The sequence below is a fragment of the Pararge aegeria genome, chromosome 12, assembly GCF_905163445.1.
Source record: "Pararge aegeria chromosome 12, ilParAegt1.1, whole genome shotgun sequence".
Taxonomy (NCBI): domain Eukaryota; kingdom Metazoa; phylum Arthropoda; class Insecta; order Lepidoptera; family Nymphalidae; genus Pararge; species Pararge aegeria.
In genome coordinates, this window is record NC_053191.1 from 9911880 (window position 1) to 9936714 (window position 24835).

Here is a 24835-nt window from a genome sequence, read left to right on the forward strand (position 1 = left end):
TTGAAAGGCTGACGACGATGGTGCTGATAAATCAAATAGTTTTAAGTACCTTTAGTAATAAAAATAACGATTTTTTTGAAACAGTTGTAAAAGTTGTAGCAAACATAAATACAATAACGGATCATAGAAGTTTACTTGCATTATAAAAGCAAAACTGATAATAGATACAATCGTTATTTTAGAAGCTATGGCACCAACACCCAAGAACTTGTCCTCATGGGAGGAAAGAGGGCCAGTGAGCAATACATTAGGAGAGAAAATTGTTATATCTGGTATGTCAGGCCTCTATCCAGGGTCTCATAGCATCAAGGATTTATCAAACGTTCTCTACAACAAGGTATGTGTGTTTGTACTAGTGTTATAGCGGTACGTTTGGAAACTGGAGAGAAGTATTATTGCCAAAAGACTTATTGTTCTAGTCCTGTCCTATTATAGACCTATTCGGGAAAAGGGCTTTATATTTAGTTTTAATAGACAGCCGAGCAGATATCACCCCCCTGAAGTAGCGTTGAAAAACATCGCTTATAAGCAGAGCAACACGGAAGGAGTACATCCTATATTATGAAAATTAAGCTAAATTTACTTAATTTACTTCGCGAAAAGCAGGAGAATCTGTTTCAATCCTTATACTCCACACCAAACAGATCTTCGGCAATGTACCCTCTACACGTTTCGCTCCGAAACGTGTAGACGGTACGTTCAGAGTGTGAGAGATTGAGAGTGCTTGGTTTAATTAGACCATGAAGCATGGTTTTGTTAAACGTAACATAACTTGCTATATGTTGAAATTGCAGCCAAACACTTGACGCGCAAACTGTGTTTAGCATGTTGTTTCATAGGGATAGGGCGTTTGTAATAAGAAGTCCCCATTTTTTTATAAAATTGATGTACGCTACGCGTATACAACCCGTTCTTACCGCTCACTCAAACTTACTTCATTCCATTCTTTACCTACCTACTCTAAATCTGGTCTAGCCAATAGCAGAGCTCGCGTTATGAGTGTACTGGTTGTACACGTATGCCCATTGGCCCCGGCCGATAGTGAGTTGGCAACGAACTACCGACGCGAACGCCGTTAATCCGAGCAAAGAAAGGCATTATTGTTCTAATATAACCAATATCGAACAACCAAGTTAATTCGACACGGTGAAGTTTTGGTGAAGTGTGTGAGACGAGTATACCCAACATCAGCAACAGAAGGCAAACGTTGTATCCAGACGGCATTGCGTCTCCTTCTTTCAAATCAGCAGCGAACTAGCCAACGGAAACCCGGTCTGGATCGCCTCGGTACAACCGGTAAGTAACTGCCCTTTGTCTAGACCAGTTTATCATCAAAACCAGAATCTGTCCGTTATATCGGTGGAACATCAGCCTAACGATAGTGTTCCAAACCCAGTGTCATCACCGGATCTCAACGACAAGATCCGTGTGGTCACAATTGAATATCCTTATAAATTTAAAAACACGAACGGGCTGTTAGTAAACTGTTTTGCGTTTTCCTACAAAAAAAGTGGTCCTTAGAGACATGACATAAGGTTTTAGATTCTTCACATTCCTTTTGTGTCACCATATTCAAAGATAAGTGAACGCGAAGATTTTTGGTACAAAAAAAAACATACAGTCTAATTAAGAAACTCCTCTTTTTTTTTAAGTTTTTTTAAGCTTATATCATTTTATTGAATTTATACAGATATTTTTACAGGAATCAGAACTGCTAAATTTATTACTCGGTATAAGTCAACCTCAAGTTGTCTTTTAGAAAAAGGGTGGTGGATCGAAAAATGTATAGCCGGACAAACAATCAACATACGACAAGAGGACAGAGAACAACAAGAAAAAAAATATATAATAATTTAGGCGTATGTTGCTTCGTTGTGGTCAACGGGTCACCTACTCAGCTCTGTGCCGCAGCACCATGGCAGTAAATGCCAAGGAATACTACAACGCTGATTTTCAGTAGGGACCAAAGGTCTTTAATTTCGTTTATATGACATAAAACTCCTGAACATATTGTCAACACTGCAGGCCATCGAAGCGTCAAGCAACTTCAGCGTCAATTTCCGTGTTAACATTTTTATCAGCATAACTTACCTATATCTCTATAACTATAGGTAACATAGTATATATCAGCTGAAAAAGCACGAAAGGTTACGACCTACCTTCCCGTCAATCATCATGCTTATTATGAATCCTGACTGAATTGTCTCCAGATCAACCCAATAAGGAAGGAGAACCCCCGCTGGAAATATGAACACCCTGAAGTAGCACAATACACGGGCCAAGTGCCAGGGCTTCCACAGTTTGATGCGCAGTTTTTCAAAGTTCACTACCGTCTTGGCAATAATATGGACCCTATGGCCCGCAAGATGTTAGAGCAATCATATCAGGCTATTTATGATGCTGGTGAGATTATTTATTTCGATGAACTAATAAACCAACACCACTTTTATTTAACTTGTACGTTTTTGTATCATTATTCATTTTCAGGTCTATGTCCGGAAGAACTCTCTGGAAAGAAAATTGGTGTCTACGTTGGAACTTGTTTTTCGGAAAGTGAAAAGGCTTCCTTTTATACCGCAGGTTCTAAGACAGGTTTTGGGATTGCAGGGTACGTATGGCACATTCCAATGTTTATGCACTGTTGTGCATGGTTATTATGACTTCCCATATTTTAAGTGGTCTACAATTCGCTGTTCGTTATATTTACATCGTACACTTTACAGATGCAGTAAAGCAATGTTTGCCAATAGAATCTCTTATTGGTTGAACGCTAAGGGCCCCTCTATGAACATTGACGATGGTTGCTGCAGTTCCACGGAAGCTTTGGAACAGGCTTACCTCGCCATCAATCGCGGCGAATGTGAAGCTGCTATCGTTGGAGGAGCGAATCTTTGTTTGCACCCACAATCCTCAATCCATTATGGAAGGTAAAAAATTTGACCTATTAATTTGAATTGTCTAACTTGATTGGTTCTTAAAAAGTATTGAATTTAAATACATTGCTGTTGATGGACACAGGGCGGCGCGGGAAGTGTTCCGTACATAACGCCGCTCCGTATTCACTTCGTATATAAGCAATAGTGTTCCCCTTACCACTAATCTAATGGGTCATTTGTGAAAATAGGTGTTCCTCAGGGACTTATTAGGACCTTTTCTGTTCCTCATTTATAAGAATGACCTTCCTTACCTCGCTAAGGACAATCACGAAGCGAAATAATTCTTGACGATAGAAGCAAATGTCTCGCTAAAGTAGTACAATGGTTTGAGGCCAATAATTTAGCTCTAAACGGAAACAAACCAAGTGTCTCAAATTCACGTTACCTAATATTCAACAAGTAAAAACCATTGTACAACTTAATATTGAGAAATTGGATCTGGTGGATACGATAATATTTCTAGGTATAACGTTAGATGCTAAACTTCAATTGGCCCACACATAAATCATTAATCGAACAGACTTAGCTCTGCAGCATACGGGAAAACAGCCAGCCTTGTGTATTTTAGTTACTTTCACTGCATTAAGTCCTACGGCATATTATTATGGGGTAATGCTACTGATATTGATTCTATTTTTGTACTGCAGAAGAGGGCTCTTCGTTGAATGAGCCCAAGAGAGTCTTTAAGAGATAAATTTGAAGAAGTTAAAATAACATAATTCTATATACATACAATACATATAATATAACAAAATTTAAAAAGAAAATGGACGGTAACAATATCAATATAACAAGTAAAAATAAGATTGTAGTGCAGTTTACTAGGCTGCATGAAATTAGTAATTATTTTAAGAGTAATTGTATATCATGATGATAGATAATTGTATATCTTAAGATGTCTCTCAATAACTTCAAAGTTTGTATAAAACGTAAGCTTTTAGAAAAATCCCATTATAATATTATGGATTTACATGTATCATAAAAAAGCTTGGGTATGAATTGCTCTAACTTCACAGCTAAACATTAACTCGACTCTGACATTTATCTCTTAAAGACTCTCTTGGGCTCATTCAACGAAGAGCCCTCTTCTGCAGTACAAAAATAGAATCAATATCAGTAGCATTACCCCATAATAATATGCCGTAGGACTTAATGCAGTGAAAGTAACTAAAATACACAAGGCTGGCTGTTTTCCCGTATGCTGCAGAGCTAATAACAAAAAAGGGTGCATTTGAAAACCTCCTATTTTTAGTTTGAGGTTAACAAATTCAGTTATACCGTCACCTTACATTAGTGGTAAAATGTTAAATGTATAAATGCTTCATAAGTGTCTGTGATATATGTACAACGTGAATAAAATATTTTTGTATTTCAATTTAAGCCATCTACTTGGTCCGCGAATTATTATTTTCTTCCTTTTTTTTTGTTCTTTTCTTTTAGAACCGTGAAGTTAAGTATGGATGGTAAGACCAAATCGTTTGATACTGAAGCTGCTGGATGTGTTATGGCTGAGGCAATCAACATCCTTTTTATTCAGAAAGCTAAGGATGCTCTTAGGTATGTTACATGCAACTAAAAAGAAAATAACATTCAACATTAAAAATTGCACTGCAATAAATAAAAAATATTTTTTCAGAATTTACACCGAAGTCGTGCATGTGAAATGTAGATTTACATCCATTCTACAAGACGAACAAGAAGGTCCAAAGTATGGTTTCTATAGGGATCCTGAAAACATGGCCAACTTTATAAATACTTTCTATGATGAAACACAAATACCGCCTCAAGCCGTTGAATATGTAGAAGCTTTTGGTTCAGGTAGTTATTTTTTCAGGCAGGTTATTCGCAAGTATAAACTTATTGCAAGTGTAAGTGTAAACTTGTTGCACAAGTGTGTATAACTCTGATTTTTCAGCTGTACCAGAGGCGGATAAAGCCGAACTTGAAGCAATCGAAAAAGTGTACTGTAATAACAGAAAGGATCCTCTTTTCGTGGGCAGTGTTATGTCAAATATAGGATATGGAGGAGCTGCATCAGGGATATCAGCTATTACAAAGGTAAATTGACATCAACTTTTGAGTTCTACTATGTCTAGACTTTTATTTAATTCTAGTGTAAATAATGTGCCTAAAATATGCTTACGTTATCAACAGGTTATATTGGGGTATCACTCTGGACTGCTAGCAGGAAATTTGAATTGTGACTCGCCTAGAAAAGACATAGCAGCTCTGCGTGATGGACGTTTGCGCATTCTTACTGATCATCATAAGAATTTTGGCCGAGCCTACACCGCTATTAACGGTATCTCAATGTCCGGGTCCAATGCGCATGTCCTTTTATATGGTCATTATAAATCTAAGGTATTGATATATTTAATACTAGCGGACCCTCGCGGCTTCGTCCGCAAATTAGTCCTATGTTGTCGCGGACTGTTTTCTAGAACTTTATAGAAACAATTTCAACAATTCCGATACGCATCGAACACATCGAAATTTTAAAAAAGGATATTTTTGCAACTTTTCTCATCAATGATAGTAGCCATTGGTCGTAGCGTTAATTGATACTACCAATCCAAAAAAATCGAAATCGATCTCAGAATTTTCTGAGATTAGCGCGTTTAGCCAAACAAACTAAAAACCTTTATAATATTACAACTATGCGTATCTAAAAAAACACTTCAATTTAAACTCCGTTGCGCAGAATTTGAAAGACAAATGCGGAAAAAATGGCAAAGCTATCCTGTTGCTGCGGTTTGCTATTCCGGTATAAAAACTTTAGCCAAATCGGTTGATTCCTTATGTCGTTAAAGCGCATCAAACATCCATTCATCCATACATATATCCATCCCGTTGGATGGATATATATATATGTATGATGTATGGTTATACATCCATCCACGCAAACTTTCGCATTTATAATATTAGAAGGATGGTACGCATGCATTCGATCGTTGTCCCATATGCCTTCCAACTGTATCTGTCAAGAGTTATGTCCTTTATCTCGGATAATATTTATCAGATCTTCATTAAAATTAGACAATACATGCTTGATAGCTTTCACTTTAAAGAATTATTAAAATCGGTTCAAATTTAACGGACCTATGAAGTTCAATTAATAAAACATTTTCATCCCATTTCCTGAAGAAAACTTATATCGGGATAAAAAGTATCCTATATGTTTACACGGAATATCAGCCACCACTATACCAAATTTTACATAAATCCGTTCAGTAGTTTTCACGTGATAGCCGGACAGACAGATAAACAGACAGACAAAAATTAAATAAAAATCTGTTTTGGACTTCGTATCGATTGAAAAGCATCTCGCTGTCAAAATTTTCAAAATATATTAAATGTACAGAAATCTTCCAGTTACAATTTTATGATAAGTATAAAGATAGTTTGGTAGCTAAATGTTGTTCACTTGACTGTTGTGTTGTGAATTGAGTAACTTTTCACTTGTTTATTTAGTAAATTTTGTCTTGATTTGTTATGATATTTACAGGACCATTCGCGTTACAAGACTAATATTCCTCGTTTAGTGTTCCTATCTGGCAGACAGGAATCATCCGTGAATAAGATTATTCAAGATTTAAAATCTCGTTCTGTTGATCCCGAGGAAATAGCGCTTTTACATAATATTCATAAAAACAGAATTTCGGGTCATTTAGGGAGAGGATTTATTTTACTTGGTGAGTCGTTGAAGCATAACTCGTAAAAATTAGATTTTCCAAAGAAACCAACAAATATATCTTATCACACTAATTTTTTTTTTAAAGACACAAATGAAAAGAACGAAACCATTTGTCTTCATGAAAAGTTGAACTACTTTGACGATGCAAAGCGACCACTGTGGTTCGTATACAGTGGAATGGGATCTCAGTGGGCCGGTATGGGAGCGCAGCTCATGAGAATTCCAATATTCGCCGCAGCCATTGAAAAGTAAGTTTTCTCCCAATCAAGTTGAATCGTAGAAACCCTTATTAAGATTTATTATGAAAATAACCTACTTAGCTTTTCAACTATTTGTTTAGGATTGTTATTTTTTGAAATTTCTTTTGACTGGACTCAATAATTAATTATATTGATATTAAAATTTATTTCTATTCCTTAACAGATGTCGACGTGTCTTGGAACCCAAAGGAGTAGACATAGTTCATATTATTACGTCTGAAGACAAAACTATATTCGACAACATTCTCAATTCCTTTGTTGGAATTGCTGCTATTCAAATTGGACTTACAGATGTTTTACGTGCATTAGAAATTGTCCCCGACAAAATTATCGGTATTTTTTGCTTGTTAATACTGATGATATTTAAATGGTTTTACAAAATATTCATTATTTTTCAATTTGATGTCATTATTTAAAGGACACAGTGTCGGTGAGCTTGGCTGCGCTTATGCAGACGGATGCTTTACAGCCGAAGAGATGATACTTGCTGCATACAGCCGAGGTCTTGTCTCTGTGCAGACTCCATTCATTCGTGGATCAATGGCAGCTGTTGGTGTAGGTTACGAGAAGGTACGTTTATTTTTTTTGACAATAATATTAAACCAAATAAAAAACTTAAAAAATCTAAATTTTTTGTTACAGATATCTAAAATGTGTCCTCCTGAGATTGAAGTAGCTTGCCACAATGGTCCCGATTCCAGCACAATTTCTGGCCCTGCTGATATCATGAAGGAGTTCGTGGCACAACTAACCGCAAAAGAAATTTTTGCCAGGGAAGTGCCATGCTCGAACATTGCATACCACTCACGATACATAGCTGATGCAGGTCCAGGACTGCTAAAATATTTGGGCGAAGTGATAAAATCACCCAAAGCACGCAGTGAACGTTGGGTTTCTACGTCAGTGCCACAAGATAAATGGAATGAGCCGATCGCAAAATATTCTTCTGCGGAGTATCACACAAATAACTTACTTGTAAGTTATATTATAATTTTATTTATTGAAACATCTTTATTGCGTAGAGTAAGGAGAAATTAAAAATATACTGAAAAAAAATTAAAAGCAAAAGGCGACCTTATCACTAAAAGTGATCTCTACCAGGTAACCTTAACGATAATACACAATAATAAATGCGTTGCAGCTTTTATTGTGAAGGATTTCGAGTCATTTGAGACTTACATTTCATCATTCGGAGAATATTCTCCCTAGCAGAACGCTGAGATCCTTGAGACGGCCGTGTCCGTCTAAAGTCGTAGTCCGCCGCTAAGGAAATTAAAGCGTTGTTTAAGGTAGAGTGGTGTCGAAGGATGAAAAATAGTAGAATACAGGATTGAAAGGGCATGCAGATTACGCCGATGCCTAATAGGAAGCCACTTAATTTTTTTGCGATACTCAGAGATGTGATCATATTTCCTGAGACCAAATATGAATCTTTTTCATAAGTTTTGTAGTCGCCCCAGCTTATTCAGAAGGTCTAAATAACAGGCATTGGCATAATCTAATATAGGAAGAAGAAGTGGTTTGGCTAATAAAATCTTAGTCTTGATAGGCAAGAGATTTTTCCATCTTTTTAAGGACCCAAAGGCACTAAAAACTTTTTGTCTAACATGGGCTACTTGCGGCCTCCAAAATAAACTGCTCTCCATGAGAATGCCTAGGTTTTTCACAGTTTTGCTATAAGGCAGCAGAGACCCATCAAAAGTAACTTGCGGAATACCAGAAAAATTCACTTCCGCAATTTGCCTAGAATTGCCCAAAATAATTGACTGAGACTTGCTAGCATTAACCAATAACCCATGAGATCTGCTCCAGTCATAGATAGCACTAAGGTCTACATTGAGTCTATTTACAGCCTCAGGAATATCAGAAACCAGAGCAGACACATAAATTTGAAAATCATCCGCATAAAGATGAATTATTGTAGGTAAATAATAACTGCCAGAAAACAACTATTTCTTCTATTATTAATTAAATATGTGATGCGCAAAACAGCATCTTGTAATGATCAAAACGAACACTCATGATATTTATCTGCAACTTCATAAAGTTCTTAGCTTGTCTTCTTGTTTAAAATGTTCTAAGCTAACTATAATTCAAACTAAAAATAAATTTTAATTCTAAAATTTTATTTAATAAAAGGAGTTTATTTAAAATTAAATGAAAAGCATTTTAATTGTATATGTATAATAAAATGAAAAATCATTAATATTCAGATAGAAGTAAAATAAACCATATCATTAATTTGCTTGATTTCAAATAATCACCAATGATTAATAAAGAAACATATTATATAAGCGTTTCGATGTTTTCGAAACTATTGACAATAGTTATTTTGTTGTTGCTATACGTTTATATCCTTGCCCGTGTACGTTTGTTTACTAATATATATTAATTGAATTTCCTTGCAGAATTCAGTGCTCTTTGCAGAGACATCGACACTCATTCCAGCAAATGCGGTGGTAGTAGAGATAGCACCTCACGGTCTTTTGCAAGCTATTCTCAAGCGTTCTCTGCCTGAATCCTGCAAACACGTGCCGCTGACAAGACGAGGGCACCCTGACAATGCACAGTTTTTATTAGAAGCCATTGGAAAGTAAGATTTTTTTGTACTACTGATATATAATTAGCATGATTATGTGGTTTATCATATTAATATTTCTACTGTTTGTTTCATATACAATGGAGTCAAATGCATAAATAAGTCTAGTGTGGAAAGCACTCCTTACAATACTGTTTTTGATGCCAAATCCCACGAAATTACTATAAAATACCATATTATCCGCTATTTATATATTGATTCTTACAGTCTCTACATGGAGGGATACAGTCCCCAAGTTCAAGAACTATACCCGAAAGTAGAATTTCCAGTTTCAACTGAAACACCAATGCTATCGCATCTCTTAGAATGGGCGCATCATGAATCTTGGTAAGTTAAATATATTTTGGGAAAATGAATGATACGAATTTTCTATCGTTACTTATTTTATTATTTCTGTTCAGGACGGTACCATTGTATGTGACAGCAAACAGAAAAACTGCAGCTTCATGTACTCATGTCCTATCAATCCATGATGACGAGCAACGATACTTGAGAGGGCATGTGATAAGAGGTAGGAAATGTGAGGTGTGAGAGATGTTCTTTAGAACACGAAAGATTTAAGATAAGCAGCAGGAATTTAAAAAATTATAAAGTCGTCTGTCCAGATGCTAATTTAAGTAAAAGGAAGTAATCGGAAAATCAGATGTTATTAGATTATTTTCTAAGATCTAGGCTGGCATATTTAATACCCTAAAGCAGCTCATAAACCAGATCATGGCCATGATATACACAGCAACCCATAGTTTCAACATTAGAATTACATAATCTTAGCGATTCAAATGAATTTATACACATAGATTATTATTTTTATGAGTATAACAAGCGTACCTAGATTTTGCTTTATTTTATTTAAACAAAAAACTTACACCATCAAATTTTTAATTTAAGTCTCATAATATATTAAATTATTTCTTTCTCTCCGTATTCATTCTATTCTTCATGTACACCCAACAATAGAGTATCGTCATAGTAAATAAAAGCTGTATTTGACAGTTTGACAGTTCAAAAATAGAATGCACCGATCGTCACCAAACTTTACAGGATTACTCGCCAGGTCAATCCGGGGATTCCCTGAAAGTTTTATTGAAATCGGTCCAGCCGTTTCGGAGCCTATACGGAACATACCCACACACTTTCTGTTTTATATATATAGATTTATATATAATGGATTTTAAAGGAAATTGCATACAATTCTACAATAAACTACCAATTGTCATCATGGAGATGTCTCTTAAAAAGTTCAAAGTTTGTATTAAACGTAAGCTTATAGAAAAGTCCTATTATAGTATAAAGGACTACGTAAACGATAAAAAAGCTTGGGTGTAAATTATTGCTCTAACCAGGTTGCTCTTCTAATAATTTAAAATGACATTGTGAGATGGTGATAACAAAAAAAAAAAAAAAACACCCGGCTAAGTTTGTTGTGGGCTTCTTCGTAGCTTTAGTTTTAAGTTTACGAATGTGGTTATCGCCATCATCTCACTACCGTGTGGTTCTTATGTACGCATCAAAAGTGCCACCTGTGAACTTGAATAAAGATATTTTTGACTTTGACTTTGACTTTGATTAATAGAGTTTTTATGCTCGCCATTTAAAACAAACGGCAAAATGCCGACTTGTCAAAGTGTTTTGTGATTTGAAGTATATGTTTATACAAATATTGTATCAAATAACTGAAAATCACAAATATGCATGTTTCAATTAAGAATAATGTTACAGTCATTCTTTTCTTCTTCTTTCTTCTTTTTTAAAAAGTGGGCATTCCCTTTTTTAAATGTTGCCTTCTTTATTTTCAACTTTTCAATATTGGAAAATGAAGTTGTTCAATTTCTTGGTATGGTTCCGTATCCCATAATGAAAGAATAGGATCACTTTTTGGGTAACGTCTAATCCACAATGTTTGTATTTTAGAAACAAACTCATACCCCTTCGCTGCTACTCTAGTGGCAGTGTGGGATACATTAGCCATGGTACTGGGAGTTCCAAAGAAACAACTGTCAGTCCAGTTCCATGATGTGCATCTACACTCACAACCCAATCTCCACGACCAAAGGCAATTGCGACTGAATGTTACTATACATAGAGGAAAAGGCCAATTCGAGGTAACATATCCATTTAATACAATGACTCAAAAATTTACATTTAGGCTGAAAAAAATAATAATTCTGCACTACTTGAGTGTAAAAGCAGATTTGTCATGCGGTTTTGTCATGCAATTTTTAAGTTTTGCAGAAATAATACAAACCATTTGTATTTTAGGTCTTAGACGACAATATTAAAGTTGCGAGCGGTTTTATTATCAGCGAAATAGACAAAGATTTATCACCAAAGGAACAAATTAAGTCTGAGGAAGTTTTGGCACTAAAATCAAAAGATATTTATGCTTTATTGGACGCTAGAGACTACAATTACTCGTAAGTTTCGTGCATATAACAAAAATCGAAATAACAAGAATTTTCAGCAGTTTAATCATATTACTTATTTTTCAGGGAGGAGTTTAATAGTATTTACAATGCTAACTTGTCATTAACTAAAGCTCACCTGTTGTGGAAAAACAATTGGGTGACATTAATTGATGGTATAATACAACTGAATGCACTTAGGCGCAGTCATGAAAGCGTTTCGCAACCTTATTACATTAGGAGAATTGCAATTGATGTTGAAAAGCATTCGAAAAGTAACACGGTAGTTGTTGATGATATGAATATCATATCGGCCGAAGTGTGTGAAGTGATGGAGAGTACCAGGTATTTAATTAATTTATCTATTTATATTCATTCCTAAATGTGCCCTGCGGCTTCGCCCGAGTTATTTACGGGATGCAGCGTACAGCTACATATATAAATAGCACTTACCAATAAATCAAATAATAAACGTAAAGTTTTTTCATCGGACTGGCCAACTATACAAACCTATGATATTAAGTACAGATAGTATTGCAACATATTTAAACAAACGACTGAGGTGTGGTGGACCTTTAATCACCGACTATTCAAAACCTTCAATCACGTAAACATTGCCAAACGCAAATGACCGGCCCGCGAACCTATTCCCGTTTTGCCTTATTCAAAATAGTTATGATTCCCTACAACAAATGATTTCAAATAATGTGTGGCATAACAGCAACCCTACATATTAGTCGATAGCGCTGAGTGAGCAAAGTTGACACAAGTCAGTAAATTAATGGGTGCCCGTATTTGGAAATTTGACATATAATTTAATATCAAGCAGTCTTAGCTCCAATCACTAACAAAGAATCGTTAAAGTAAATATCGAAATTGCATTTTTAGTTTATTGGTACGCTAAATGTTAACCAAGACCATTCCTAACATTTTTTATTCATTCCTAACACTTAAGTCCTCATAAATGTTACAATATTTTATGTAAGCCCTATGTGAGCAGTTTGCTGCTATCCGCTGAGAAGTTCTGTCCTCTATCTCCAATCATATCCATCAGATCTAGACGAAATCAAAAAAATCTAAACTGATAGTATACCCTATCAAACACATTCAAATCAGTAAACATTTGACAGAGTTATGATGATAAATCGTCAAATCTTTCATCCCCTCTCCCAAAGGAATTGAGCTCAATTTTGGGATAGTAGTAACTCTAATCGTGCAGATTTATTTGAATATATTCAGTAGTTACAATTTTGGGTTCAATATAGGTTATAGAGTTTTTTTTAAATATCTTTCATGTACAGAATTTGACCCTTTATCGTTTTATTATAAGTATAGATATAATACTCAAATAAAGCTTCAGTGTTTATTTTATAATCATAACTTAAAGATAATTTTTTGTATGTTTAGATGTGGTGGTGTATTAATTGAAAACATCAAGTTCTACGACATGCCATCAATAAACAAAGAACAGATTGCTTTAAAAGCATTAAAATTTATTCCTCACGTCTCTACCAACAATTTCGACGTGAGTACAATAATTTAAGATGATTTATTTTGTGACAAATAGCTTTAAAACTTATATGAATGCTTATTTGCAGGAAAAATCGGCTTTGTGTGTATTTTTGCAAATCATATCTGAAAATGTAAATAAAAAGGTGATCAATATCGGCCATATTATTGAATACAAAGATCAAATTAATTTAATAACAATTCAAGAAATTATTAAGATCATTAATAATTTCTTCCCTGAAATTAAGATAGATTTATTACAAATTAGTCGGGAAGATTTCACTAAGAAGCCTGATGGTTTCATTGGAAATATTGATGTATTAATGATAAACAATTTAGCTGCTGATGATAAAGTAAGTTTAACATTTCTATATTAGTAGAAACTCTGAATATTAATTACTTTATAATTTTTGAACTAAGATAAATTAAATAAATCTATTGTTCTGTTAATAGATGTGCCAAGTGCTACATAGGGTACTCAGTCGCGATACTTTCCTCATCAATAAAGAGGAGTGTATAGATTTGTCGACTATGCGTCCTTCTCAACTGTATCACTGTGTGTGTGCCCATACTTTTGGTTCTTCACGGATGGAACTAAATTTGTGGCGACCTTCTGATGTTACGGTCGGTACGAGTGCTGTTACCGTATTTTCACAAGCTGACCTCATCAAACTGTCTTCTCAATTATCCACACTTCCCCTTAAGCATAGAATTGTAATATTGACTTCATATCCAGCTTTCGGTGGATTAAAAGATATGGTTAAAGAGCTTAGAAAAAATCGAAAAATTAATCTTGTGATTGTCAATCACAAATTATTAGAAGAACAAAGTTTGGAACAAATGCCGTTCACAGATTTGGCTACAAATATTTTAGACCACGTAAGTATGACACAATAATTCAGTAATATATAAAATCATTTATTAACAAAAAAAAACACTAAACATGCCCGGTTTCATTAGCCTCGATTAACGTCACTGATAGTACAAAAAAGTCACTTTAAAAAAGTCATCGAAAAGTTAATATACATTACAGTAGGCAGTAATTTTACTCTTTTTTTCTTAAATATACGCGTGCACTGAAAAACTGACTGCTAGTCGTAAATAAATCAATGTTTTTTTTAAGCTATCAACTAGTGATTCGGTGAAGGTATTTAGTATATAACGATGTCATCGTATAACGAATATTTTTTAGGGTATTTGGGGTGGAGAATATTACTTGCCACTTCAAGAAAGTATAGCTAAAGGCAAAGAAATGGCTCTGGAAATGACACGGTTGGGAGATTTAGACTCTATTCAATGGATAGAAGTGACAGGATCCAGTCATCCGGGAATCCCAGTAAAAGTATGACAGTAAAACAATTCGAATGAGTTTTTAATGTTACAGGAATTGTGGTTTTATCTAATATATTCTAACATTTTAGGTCCAATATGCAGGTCTCAACGATGCGTATATAAAGAAAGTTTTAGGAGTTGCTGCAAAAGAACACAAGGATAATAAGAAGCTGGTTGAATATGATTTTAGTGGTACCACTGATAGGTACAGTAATCTCTATATATAATTATATACCAAATTTGTTTTTTTGGCGCTATGAAGAGTCTAACCAAATATTGAACCCAATTTAAAGTTTTACTAGCTGACCCGTGCAACTTCGTCTGCACTGAATCGGTTATTGCCGGAAAACACGAATAAAATGAAATTTTCTAAAAATTAGTCCCAGCTAAATCGATTTATCGCCCCCGAAACCCCCGTATAATAAATTTCATGAAAAGCGTTGGAGCCGATTTCGAGATTCCAATTATATATATACAAGAATTGCTAGTTTAAATATACGTCATTTTGTAAACTGTTTCCACTCTAATTACAACGAATCAATTTATTCAAATAAATAAATTAAATTAAATACACTTTGTATTAAGTACATAGTGCTTAAAAATTATAAAAGCAAGACCTTTAATAACATATCAACTATAAATCTCGCAAGTAGAGCAGTTTTAAAGCTAAAAAACCAAAAAAGTAGCGAATTATTGTTTTGTTATAAAATTTCGTAATTTGAAGAATTTCCAAGAAAGGCATTTTCATTTCATTTTGATTAGATAGTTTTACTTCCATGAACATGGTACGAATTTAAGAAACATTATTATATGACGTTACATAATTTTTTAGAGAAGAACGTGTGATGGGTATCGTGCAAGAAGAATCAATCAATGCCTGTGTTAATGCAAAGCCTGAACTACTATGGCCTGTGCCTAAACATTGGACTTTGGAGGATGCAGCTACTGTTCCTTTAGCTTACTGTCTGGCGTTCTATTGTCTTGTAATTACAGTCTCATTCTTATATTTGTATTTTTATAGATTTTTGATTATTTATCCTATCCCAATTTTGTATAAGCCGCCCCTTTTGATTAAATAAAAATTTACTGCTTAATATTATACTCATCAGTAAGTTTAGTACGCTTACTGATTTAAATAAGGAGAAAATCTCATATATTCTAAAGTTGTTAAATGTTAAAAATTTTAAATTACTTTTATATTCTGACTTTATTTTTGTATATTTTATACAACTATATCAAGAGATATAGCATGATAGTGATATTGTAATAAATTTACAGTGCTTCAAAAGTAGGTTTTACCGTGGCAACAGTATTCTTGTGCATGGAGGCACAGGAGCTTTGGGTCAAGCGATCATCTCTATCGCACTGGCACATGATTGCGACATTTATACTACAGTGAGCGATATTAAGAAAAAAATGTTCTTGCTCAGTCTTTTTCCGGAACTTAAAGGTAGATATTTTACAAATATTTCATTTAATTAATCAGTATTGTGACAAATTATATCTGAAAGTGTTGTTTAGAATTTCAAAATCATTTTATTGCATTTACTAAAAAGCGATTATCTTTTAGAGGATCACATCGGATATTCTCGTGATGCCAGTTTTAGAGATATGATTCTTAAAGGCACACATGGAAAAGGGTGTGATATTGTTATAACTTCAGTCAAAGGAGACCTAAGAAACGTAAGTCGTAATTAAATAGCTGCAAAGTTAAAATAATAATTTTTTTAATCACTTTTACACTGATCGTGAGACACTTAACTAACGATAATACTAGGGCAGGTAAATCCAGTATCTGGAACTGAGCATTAACTCAATTCTGAAACTTGTTTACGTGATATATTGCATGATAAAATACTTAATAAGGGTATTATAACTTACAGACTTCCATAGGGTGCTGCAAACTATTTGGATGCATTGTTGATACTTCTATTGTACTCAATAATGAAGATTATACCTTTGGAATGTTTCATTTGTCTAAAGCCATTACTTATAGTACACAGAAGTTTTCTTCATTGTTCGAGCCAACAAAAGTAAACGAGTTGAAAGTAAGTACCTTCCACCTAATCATTAAACACTATGCATTTTTAACACCTGCGCAAAAACGGGGTGTTATAAGATTATAGTGTCTTACGAACGACTGAAACAAATATTTTTTTTTTCGTTTGAAAGGTGAATAAGTCTCGAGTGTTCTTAGCTATGCTTGATGAAAATCAGCCCAAGATGGATTCCCTTAATATGAGTATGAAATGAAAGGGCTTGTAGTATTAGTAGAATAATTTACACTATATTGAAAGGGAATGAGGAATGGTTGTGTCAGGGGTTTTTAAATTTTTTATTTAGAAACCGAGTAAGACTATATACTACCAGCTGGTTACATTGCAATCAAGATCTAGCAATGAATCTATGAAGAGGTATAATTAGTTCTTAGGTATATTTTGCATTATCATAAAAAAGTTTACACTTTTTCACCTACTACCTCGAATTGAAAATTTGAAAAAGTTTCTATTCAAAGAATTTAGGGTGGTAGGTTACTCGTCTTATAAATTGAGCTCAATAATTCATGGAAATATGTTCTAATTTTTCGCTGAATATTGATACCAGATGCTACAAGTAATGGTCAGCGAAGGAATAGCTCGCGGCTACGTGCGCCCACTGTCTCGCGTGGTATACGCGGCGGGTGACGCTTCACGTGCTCTGCGCCTTCAAGCTGGCAGCAGACACTTGGGTCGAGTGCTTCTTCATTTGGAAGAGGATGTATCTTCCACTCAGCATAAGTAATAATTGCATTATCCATACACTTCCAATTACCTGGCCATCTATTAATTTATTCATTACTCTAGTTGTTGTTCGCATTACTATTGTTTTTGGAAAAAAAATAGCCCATGTATAAAAAAAACTCTCTATCTTTACAACCACTTCATAAAACAAACACACTTTTGCATTATTATAATACTAGTTATGATCAACGAAAAAAACAATATCTACTTACCAATGACCTAGTAGTTCGATAGTGAAACTTGTGCTCTATGATTATATTGCGATTATCGAGACAGTACTATATTATATCTGATCCAAAGGCAGTGCGAAAATAAATCTAGGTTGTTACAGTTCGTTTCTCTTATTCTAGGATTAACTGCTCGTCCGATCGATTGCAGCTGTTGTTATCAGAAAACGATGTTTTGGGGATACAATTTGCCGACAGGTTGATAAGCCGAGGAGCTAGAAAACTAGCTTTGCACTGCTCCAATAAGTCAAATAGTGTTTTGTTAAAACTGAGGTAGGTAACGCACCGTTGTTCTACGTAAGGTCTTCAACTAATCCACAAAATTAACGGTCTAACAATTACAGGACCTGGGAGAAACAAGGAGTTCAATATACAGTATCATACGGAAATCAATGGAATGAAAATATTTTTAATTTATTAAACAGCAAGACGCCAGAAGTTGTTGAAGGAATATATTGCATTTTAAATTCTAATGCTCAAAATGAACAAAATATTAAATGCTTAGAGCATTTAACTTTAGCCATCCGAAGATCAAGTTGGCCTATAAAGTAAATATTATACAATTTATACAGCCTTTATCAAATTAGTCGTGATTCCGTAATGCGTTCATATCTACTAATAAAATTGTTTTTCAGGTATTTTGCTATTATCGATGCTAGGAACGAAGTAAGCGATATCATAAAACTAACGAAGCCGCACGATCAATTCACAACAATAAAACTGCCATCTTTGAAAAACGTAAGAAAATTGTTTGTTATGCTAACGACATAGATTTTTCTCTTATTTGTACACGTAAATTTAAAGGAAGGATATCCAAAATTTCATGAAATCCTATAGCTTTTATTGATATTAGCTTATTTTAATCTTTTTTTTCAGTTCTATGTTGGAAATAAAGAATATTTTTCAATCGGCCATGCTATTGATGCCATTGAAAAAGCTTTATGTTACAAAGAACGCGTTATAGCTGCACATCGTACTCGCAAACCTATGGGCACCTTGTTACAAGAGTTAGCTAATTTAGCTGGTAATGTATATCTTTAAGACCCCTCTATGCAAATTTAAAAATGTTTTTTTTTTAAATACATCGGAACAGGTCGACCCTTGCTTTATCGGGATAAAAAGTATCCCATGCCGTCAAGCTATCTCTGTATCAAAGGAGTTGTATGGCACTTGTGAAAAAGCTTAAAATATTTGTACATTGACTATATAAACAAGCATATTGCCTATTTTGTAGTACTTTCAAGAAAATGTTATGTTTTTCAATTTCATACTTTCTGAGCAAACAAAATTGGCTTTGAAAAAAGCAACATTTTATTGATTAATATTTGAATCTTGGCGTGTAGCTATTTTTTTACGTAAATATCATAATATTATGTCCCTACATGGGACCCTGATTGCAAATGAGGTAGGGAAATGGGTGGGGATTGTGATTATCATTTGTCACAGTGATTTTCGCGAAAAAGACTAACAAAGAACATTTGATATAAAACCATGACATTAAAATATATCAATGAAATATAAATAATTTCAAATAAATCCTTTTTACCTTTTTTGTGTTTATAATATAATGAGAATGTAGTTTTAAAATAAACAAATACAGTTTGCTCGTTTACAGTTTTGGTAGAAAAAACGCGTGTCTTGGCTAGAATAAATAAAATAAAATTAATTACTTTTAAAAATTTAAATTATGCAGACAGTACCAAAATTCCTTAAACATATTTTTAGGTTGCCTTCATTTAGATAAAGACTTTTGGTACTATTTTTCTTTGTGCTCAGTTAAGGTTAATGCCCCGATTTGCCCCATCTCCTTTTAAGGTACAGTAGTTGAGCGGAACATAAGCGACTAACAAACAAACATACTATCGCTTTCATAATATAATTACGGATAGTTCATACTATTTCTCATTATTAAATCGTATGTTTGAAAATTGTTTCTTAGATTTCTCAATTTCCAATGTAACGACTCGAGAGGCAACACTCAAAGATCTGGGAATGGATCTGTCAAAATCGCACATTGTAAGAGCGTATTTGCGCGATTTTCATTGTATTTTACTGGATGAAGGTATCATACCAATATTAACAGTGAAAAAGTGAGTATCCTACCTACGTATTGTTACAAGTAAATTTATTTTTTTCATAAATAAACATTTATGTTTATTATAACATGAAAATTGCAATAGTAAAAATTAAATTGTCATATAAAATAAGTAAAGAATTGTTATAAAATAAGTAAAGAGTAAGTCTAATTAAAATTTAAATAACCGGTCAAGTGCTTCTCTGAACATCAGTAATGTTTGGTTTACTGTTAACAAGCGGTTTTGATTTGTTTATAATTTACACATATCCACTAAAAGTAAAGAAATTAAAAGTATAGGTATAAGTTTAACTTTTACGCTTTCATTTCATTCTTTATAAAAAGAAACAGTCTCCCTGACCGAGTTCGGCCATGGTAGTTAATTTCCAGAGAGATTTTCTAACGAAGCGGAAGTTTATAAGGCACAACTGTGTGTGCAAACACAGGTGCACTCTCAAAGTCCCATGGGACGAGATCAGGAACGACGGGCAAAATTTCCAAACTCCAGATTGGTACTAAGAATTTCTTAATAGAAAAACATGGGGATCGAACTCAAAATCTCGTGATCTACAGTCGAATATGCAACTCCAGACTATCGAAACAGTTATATATAATATCAAATATAACTAACAAACTAATAGTTGTAACATACAATCAAGTAGAAATACATGACGAAACTGTGGGTTCTCGTGGTGACAATTGAACGCCTAACTATATCTTACCTTGCAGAATATTGGAATTAGAGGATAAGATGTCTAAAAAAGTGTTAGAAGATTCTGAAGGTTTGAAAACATTCTTTTCCCACATTGATCCGGATGAGCTCTTAGCAACTACGGAAATGGTGTTTTTACCAACACTAACTGCGTGTACTGCGTTGGTAAGCAAAAAATAATTATTAATAATAATAACAATAATAACTTTTAATTCAGATAAAAATCCATAGCTACAACAATAACAATTATCTTATTTACTATATTATAAACTAAAATTTGCCAAACATACAAATAATAAAAAATTAGGAATCTTCTAACTAAGGTAAATACCCTCTTGAGCACCTGGTGTGTGCACCAACCCAGTGCTCCATAAAGGGATTTTCCCATTTATTGGTTAATATTTTCAAAATATTGTTGGAGCTTCCGCGCATTCTGCTCATCATTGATGCAGATCTTTTTCTCATGATTGCGTAGAAGTCATCAACATGATTCTCCGCAAACATTTGTGATGCACTGCAGAAGCGCGGCAGCCCCAACAATACTCTGAAGCCATTATTGTATTGTATACGTAGGTCGTTATAAGCCCTCTGCGTATATGACACCCAGAAGCTGCACGTATAAAATGTTTGACAATATGCTCTGAAAAGTGTAAGCTTCACTTCCCTTGTACACCGTGTAAACTTGCGGGCTATCATATTACATCTTATCGCCAACGCCCTACGCTCCCTCTCAGTGTCTTTGTTGTCATTCAAGTCCTCTGTTATCAAATGTCCCAGATACCTATACTCCGTCACTCTATTAAGAAATACTCCATTAATAGTTACTGGAGGAACGTCATCCACCGAGCTACCTTTACTCTTAAAGACTAGAAGCTCACTCTTTTTAACATTATGATTGATAATTTTGTTATTAATTAATAATAAATAAATTAAAATAATTAAATTAAATAAATTATTAATTAATAATAAATTATATTATTATTTATATTATTATTAATTGACATATTGTGCTTTTTGCTTTGTTTTCAAAATTTCGTACCTTAAGCATAAGTATAATATACACATCGCCTCTTCAAGTGCTTTTTTAAGTTTCGTATGGTATAAAAAGTAGAAAAAATAGAAAACAATTATATTTTACAGAGAGATAATGAATTTGACGTAAGTCAAACATACTTGTGTGTAGTACCGGGTGTAGAAGGCCTACACGTACGCTTCCATGAACTATGCGAGCGGCTCAAGTTACCAGCGTTAGTATTGCAGCCAGGAGTAGAACGACCACACGAGACTATACAAGAAATGGCACAAAGATATGCTAAGGTTAGTTTTACGTTTTAATGGGACTTTTTTTCCGACTGTTGTTATCATGCTTGTATCCATTCACCATTACAGCAAGAAATTATTATATGTCTATACTATACATTAATGGTGCTATTCCTAAGATATGTTTTGTTGTTTTTCTAGATTCTCCTAAACAAGATCCAATTGAAGAAGCGGTTCTATCTTCTGGGATATGAAAGTGGCGTTTTGGTTGCTTTGGAAATGGCAGCGATTCTTGAAGATCATGGTAAGACAAAACACGGTAGCACAGACAATGAAACATTTGATTTCAAAAAATTTTAAAAAGTTTTTTTGTAGCCTCTATATAAATTCAAAATTATATCAGAATTAAAACTGAACCTTTCATTTGCAGGTTTAACTGGTGCAATATTCTGCATTGGCGGTGCACCGGAGAATATTTTAGAAAAATTTGAAGAAAAACTAGCTATATTTGAAACAGAAGAATCGCTGCAAGTGGCTGTAGCAACTCATATGTTTATGTTGATGAATAAAGATGAAAACCCCGAAGATTTGAAAAATATCCTAAAGACCATCTCCACATGGAAAGAAAAAGTAACCTTGTGTGTGCAGAAACTCCTGGGACGAATTGACCATTCTATTCAGTATGCCAAAGAATTCATTGAAGCGGCATACGCAAGAATATTACAAGTACGGAATTACAGTTCAGAGCCACGTCTACTTCGCTCCCTCCTGATATCTATTCGACCACGGTCATCGGGGTCTAATCATGTTGGGGCCCTTTCTTTACAAAATCATTCGCAACAAAAAGTGGTGGAGTATGAATTGCAAGCTCCTCTGGCGTATGCAGCTCAAGATTTACGTTGCGCCGCCATTGTGAACCGCCATTTAGGCGTTGACATTCTGGAAGAATTTGATAAGAGAAACTTGTGCGAAAGTTACATTATAAACGCAGATTCATTTATGACCACTGCTGAAGTTGATGTTGGACAATAAAACAATAAACATTATTAAGTTTGATTTTAAAAATACAATTATTTATTTATTTTATAAAGTTTATTATACATTACGTGCATATTTGATTTTATTATTTGGTTTTTATAAGATACCTTCTATAAAGATGGATGCATGCACTCTTGAAAATAATACAACTATCACCATTTTTTTCTAAATGCATTTTTTGGTATTGATTTAACGATACGTAATACTTTAATACTTTATAACTTTTTATCAACAGCATATATATATATATATATATATATATATATTCAACTGCCAAAAATGTATTTAAGGCAGGACATGTATTTATGTATAATTCCAGTCCATTCCAGAACTCTGAAACTACTGAATGGATATTCACTTTTTTTTTATTTGTGGTTTTTTCCAACATAAGAGATAGGATATGAGATACATCTAAGTAAATTGAGTTACATTCTATCGGATATAGCTCAATTTACAATTGCAATATTATTTTATGATTTTACTTATCTGTTAGTTCGATAAGATTCTAACAAGCGGCAGTATAAGGTTGTTTTAGTTGACTGTATTGAGCAAGTATCTAATAGATGGATCTATCAATGATATAATTTGTTTGTCCTTTCTTCAAGTCCTAACTAAGCCACCAAACAACTTCATTTTTGGTATTTGGTTGGTTTAAAGGACGGAACGAACGGACGGAATTCCAACGGAATTTGCAAAAGATTGTTTTAGACGGTGACGATAATCGCGGGTATCAGCTTGTAGTTTAATAAATTAGGGAAGTCTGAATTGAAAATACAAATATTTATGCAAAGTTTACTGTAGCTGTTGACCTATTAGAATACAATAGCCTGAAATTTTTCTACAAGAATTACTTATTCACAACCTATCATCTTCATCATCAGCAAATATGAATCCACTAGTCTATTTTAAGCAGTGCCTACTCTTTGTTCTCTTAGCGTTATCCATAGCTCGCCGCCTTTTTTTTACCGACTTGGGGTCCATTGGTCTTCCGACAGAGGCGACCAGACCACTACCACTTCATAGCCCTTACGCGCGTCAGTTATTATGGTTTTTTGGTGCATTACTGTATTTCTGATAGATTTGCAATTATCTAAGTTTTATTAGAGAAATGTCAACTGATAATAAATAATCTTTTACAAAATATTTCTTTTCCCGAACCTGAAGTGTTAATAGTTTAGGAGTTCTAACGAAACTTCACCATCAGCAGCTTTATTTGCATTAATACATTAATTGCTTACGAGCCATAACCGAATAATCGAATCGCAACCCGTGCAATACTTATTATTGTGTAGTCCCGGTGGCCATCCGTGGTCTTTATCATCAGAGTCACTTAACTAAATGGTGCTTTTCGAAAGAAAACACTCAAGTTTAATAAAAAATAAATAAAACCGCTAAACATGTCGCTATTATATTGGGAGAGTTCCTCCGATTGCTCCACCCATTCGACAGATCTTGACGTGATGAAAATGGCACAACATTGATTTTTTTGATAGAGTTCTGAGGAAACAAATGTAAAAAAAATGATAACAACCGAACTGATAACCTCGTCCTTTTTTGTAAGTCAGTTAAAAAGGAAATAACATTAAATCAACTCCAAAATCAAGACATTTAGTAGCCAACGCATTTATTTTTTACCAATGGTGATCTTAGAGTTTTTTGGTCTGAAGGCCGCGATCGACGATGGAATTACAGGAACATGTGGATTAACACCTACGCCTTAGCTTGATGGACACAGGGAATATTTTATTCCGAGTCTGACTCATAGAAGTCGCGATTTACCGCTAGTCTTGAATAATACTGGATCCAGTACCTTTTCAAAAAGTTCAAACTCAGTCAGGGGTGATCCATACACAGTGCCGGACGGTAACGGCAAAACAGAATACAGTGGTCATCACCCCTACTCTTCAAGCGGGTGTCATACGAGGCGACTTGGTAACATAACGGAAAACGTGCAGCAGCGTGTTTTTTCAGACAAGCACTTCCATTTAATTGTTTGTATAGATTTAACTTAC

At 34.2% G+C, this 24835-nt stretch overlaps 1 protein-coding gene across 1 annotated transcript; it reads left to right on the forward strand.

The window, feature by feature from the left end:
- The first annotated feature begins 187 nt into the window (after positions 1-187).
- LOC120627922 (fatty acid synthase-like) lies at positions 188-22817 on the forward strand. The gene is made up of 38 exons (XM_039896049.1): positions 188-337; positions 2211-2403; positions 2488-2608; positions 2724-2927; positions 4377-4493; positions 4573-4754; positions 4852-4994; positions 5091-5297; positions 6442-6628; positions 6716-6878; positions 7054-7223; positions 7309-7460; positions 7533-7865; positions 9299-9483; positions 9697-9816; positions 9891-10000; positions 11401-11591; positions 11749-11903; positions 11979-12236; positions 13299-13416; positions 13490-13753; positions 13854-14279; positions 14593-14742; positions 14822-14937; positions 15565-15715; positions 16011-16182; positions 16303-16415; positions 16616-16780; positions 17337-17489; positions 17834-18012; positions 18084-18287; positions 18375-18492; positions 18616-18763; positions 19679-19829; positions 20543-20690; positions 21666-21842; positions 21987-22089; positions 22216-22817. The coding sequence occupies exons 1-38, from the start codon at positions 188-190 to the stop codon at positions 22815-22817; spliced, it is 6999 nt and encodes a 2332-aa protein (XP_039751983.1).
- The last annotated feature ends 2018 nt before the right edge of the window (positions 22818-24835 follow it).

What these genes read in the sequence shown, in the direction of transcription:
- LOC120627922 (XM_039896049.1), top strand. Translation starts at nt 188, where the DNA reads ATGGCACCAACACCCAAGAACTTGTCCTCATGGGAGGAAAGAGGGCCA. An exon ending in TTATTAGAAGCCATTGGAAA is followed by an intron (nt 9,484 to 9,696) that starts GTAAGATTTTTT and finishes TGATTCTTACAG; the next exon opens with TCTCTACATGGAGGGATACA. An exon ending in GAGGAAAAGGCCAATTCGAG is followed by an intron (nt 11,592 to 11,748) that starts GTAACATATCCA and finishes TTTGTATTTTAG; the next exon opens with GTCTTAGACGACAATATTAA.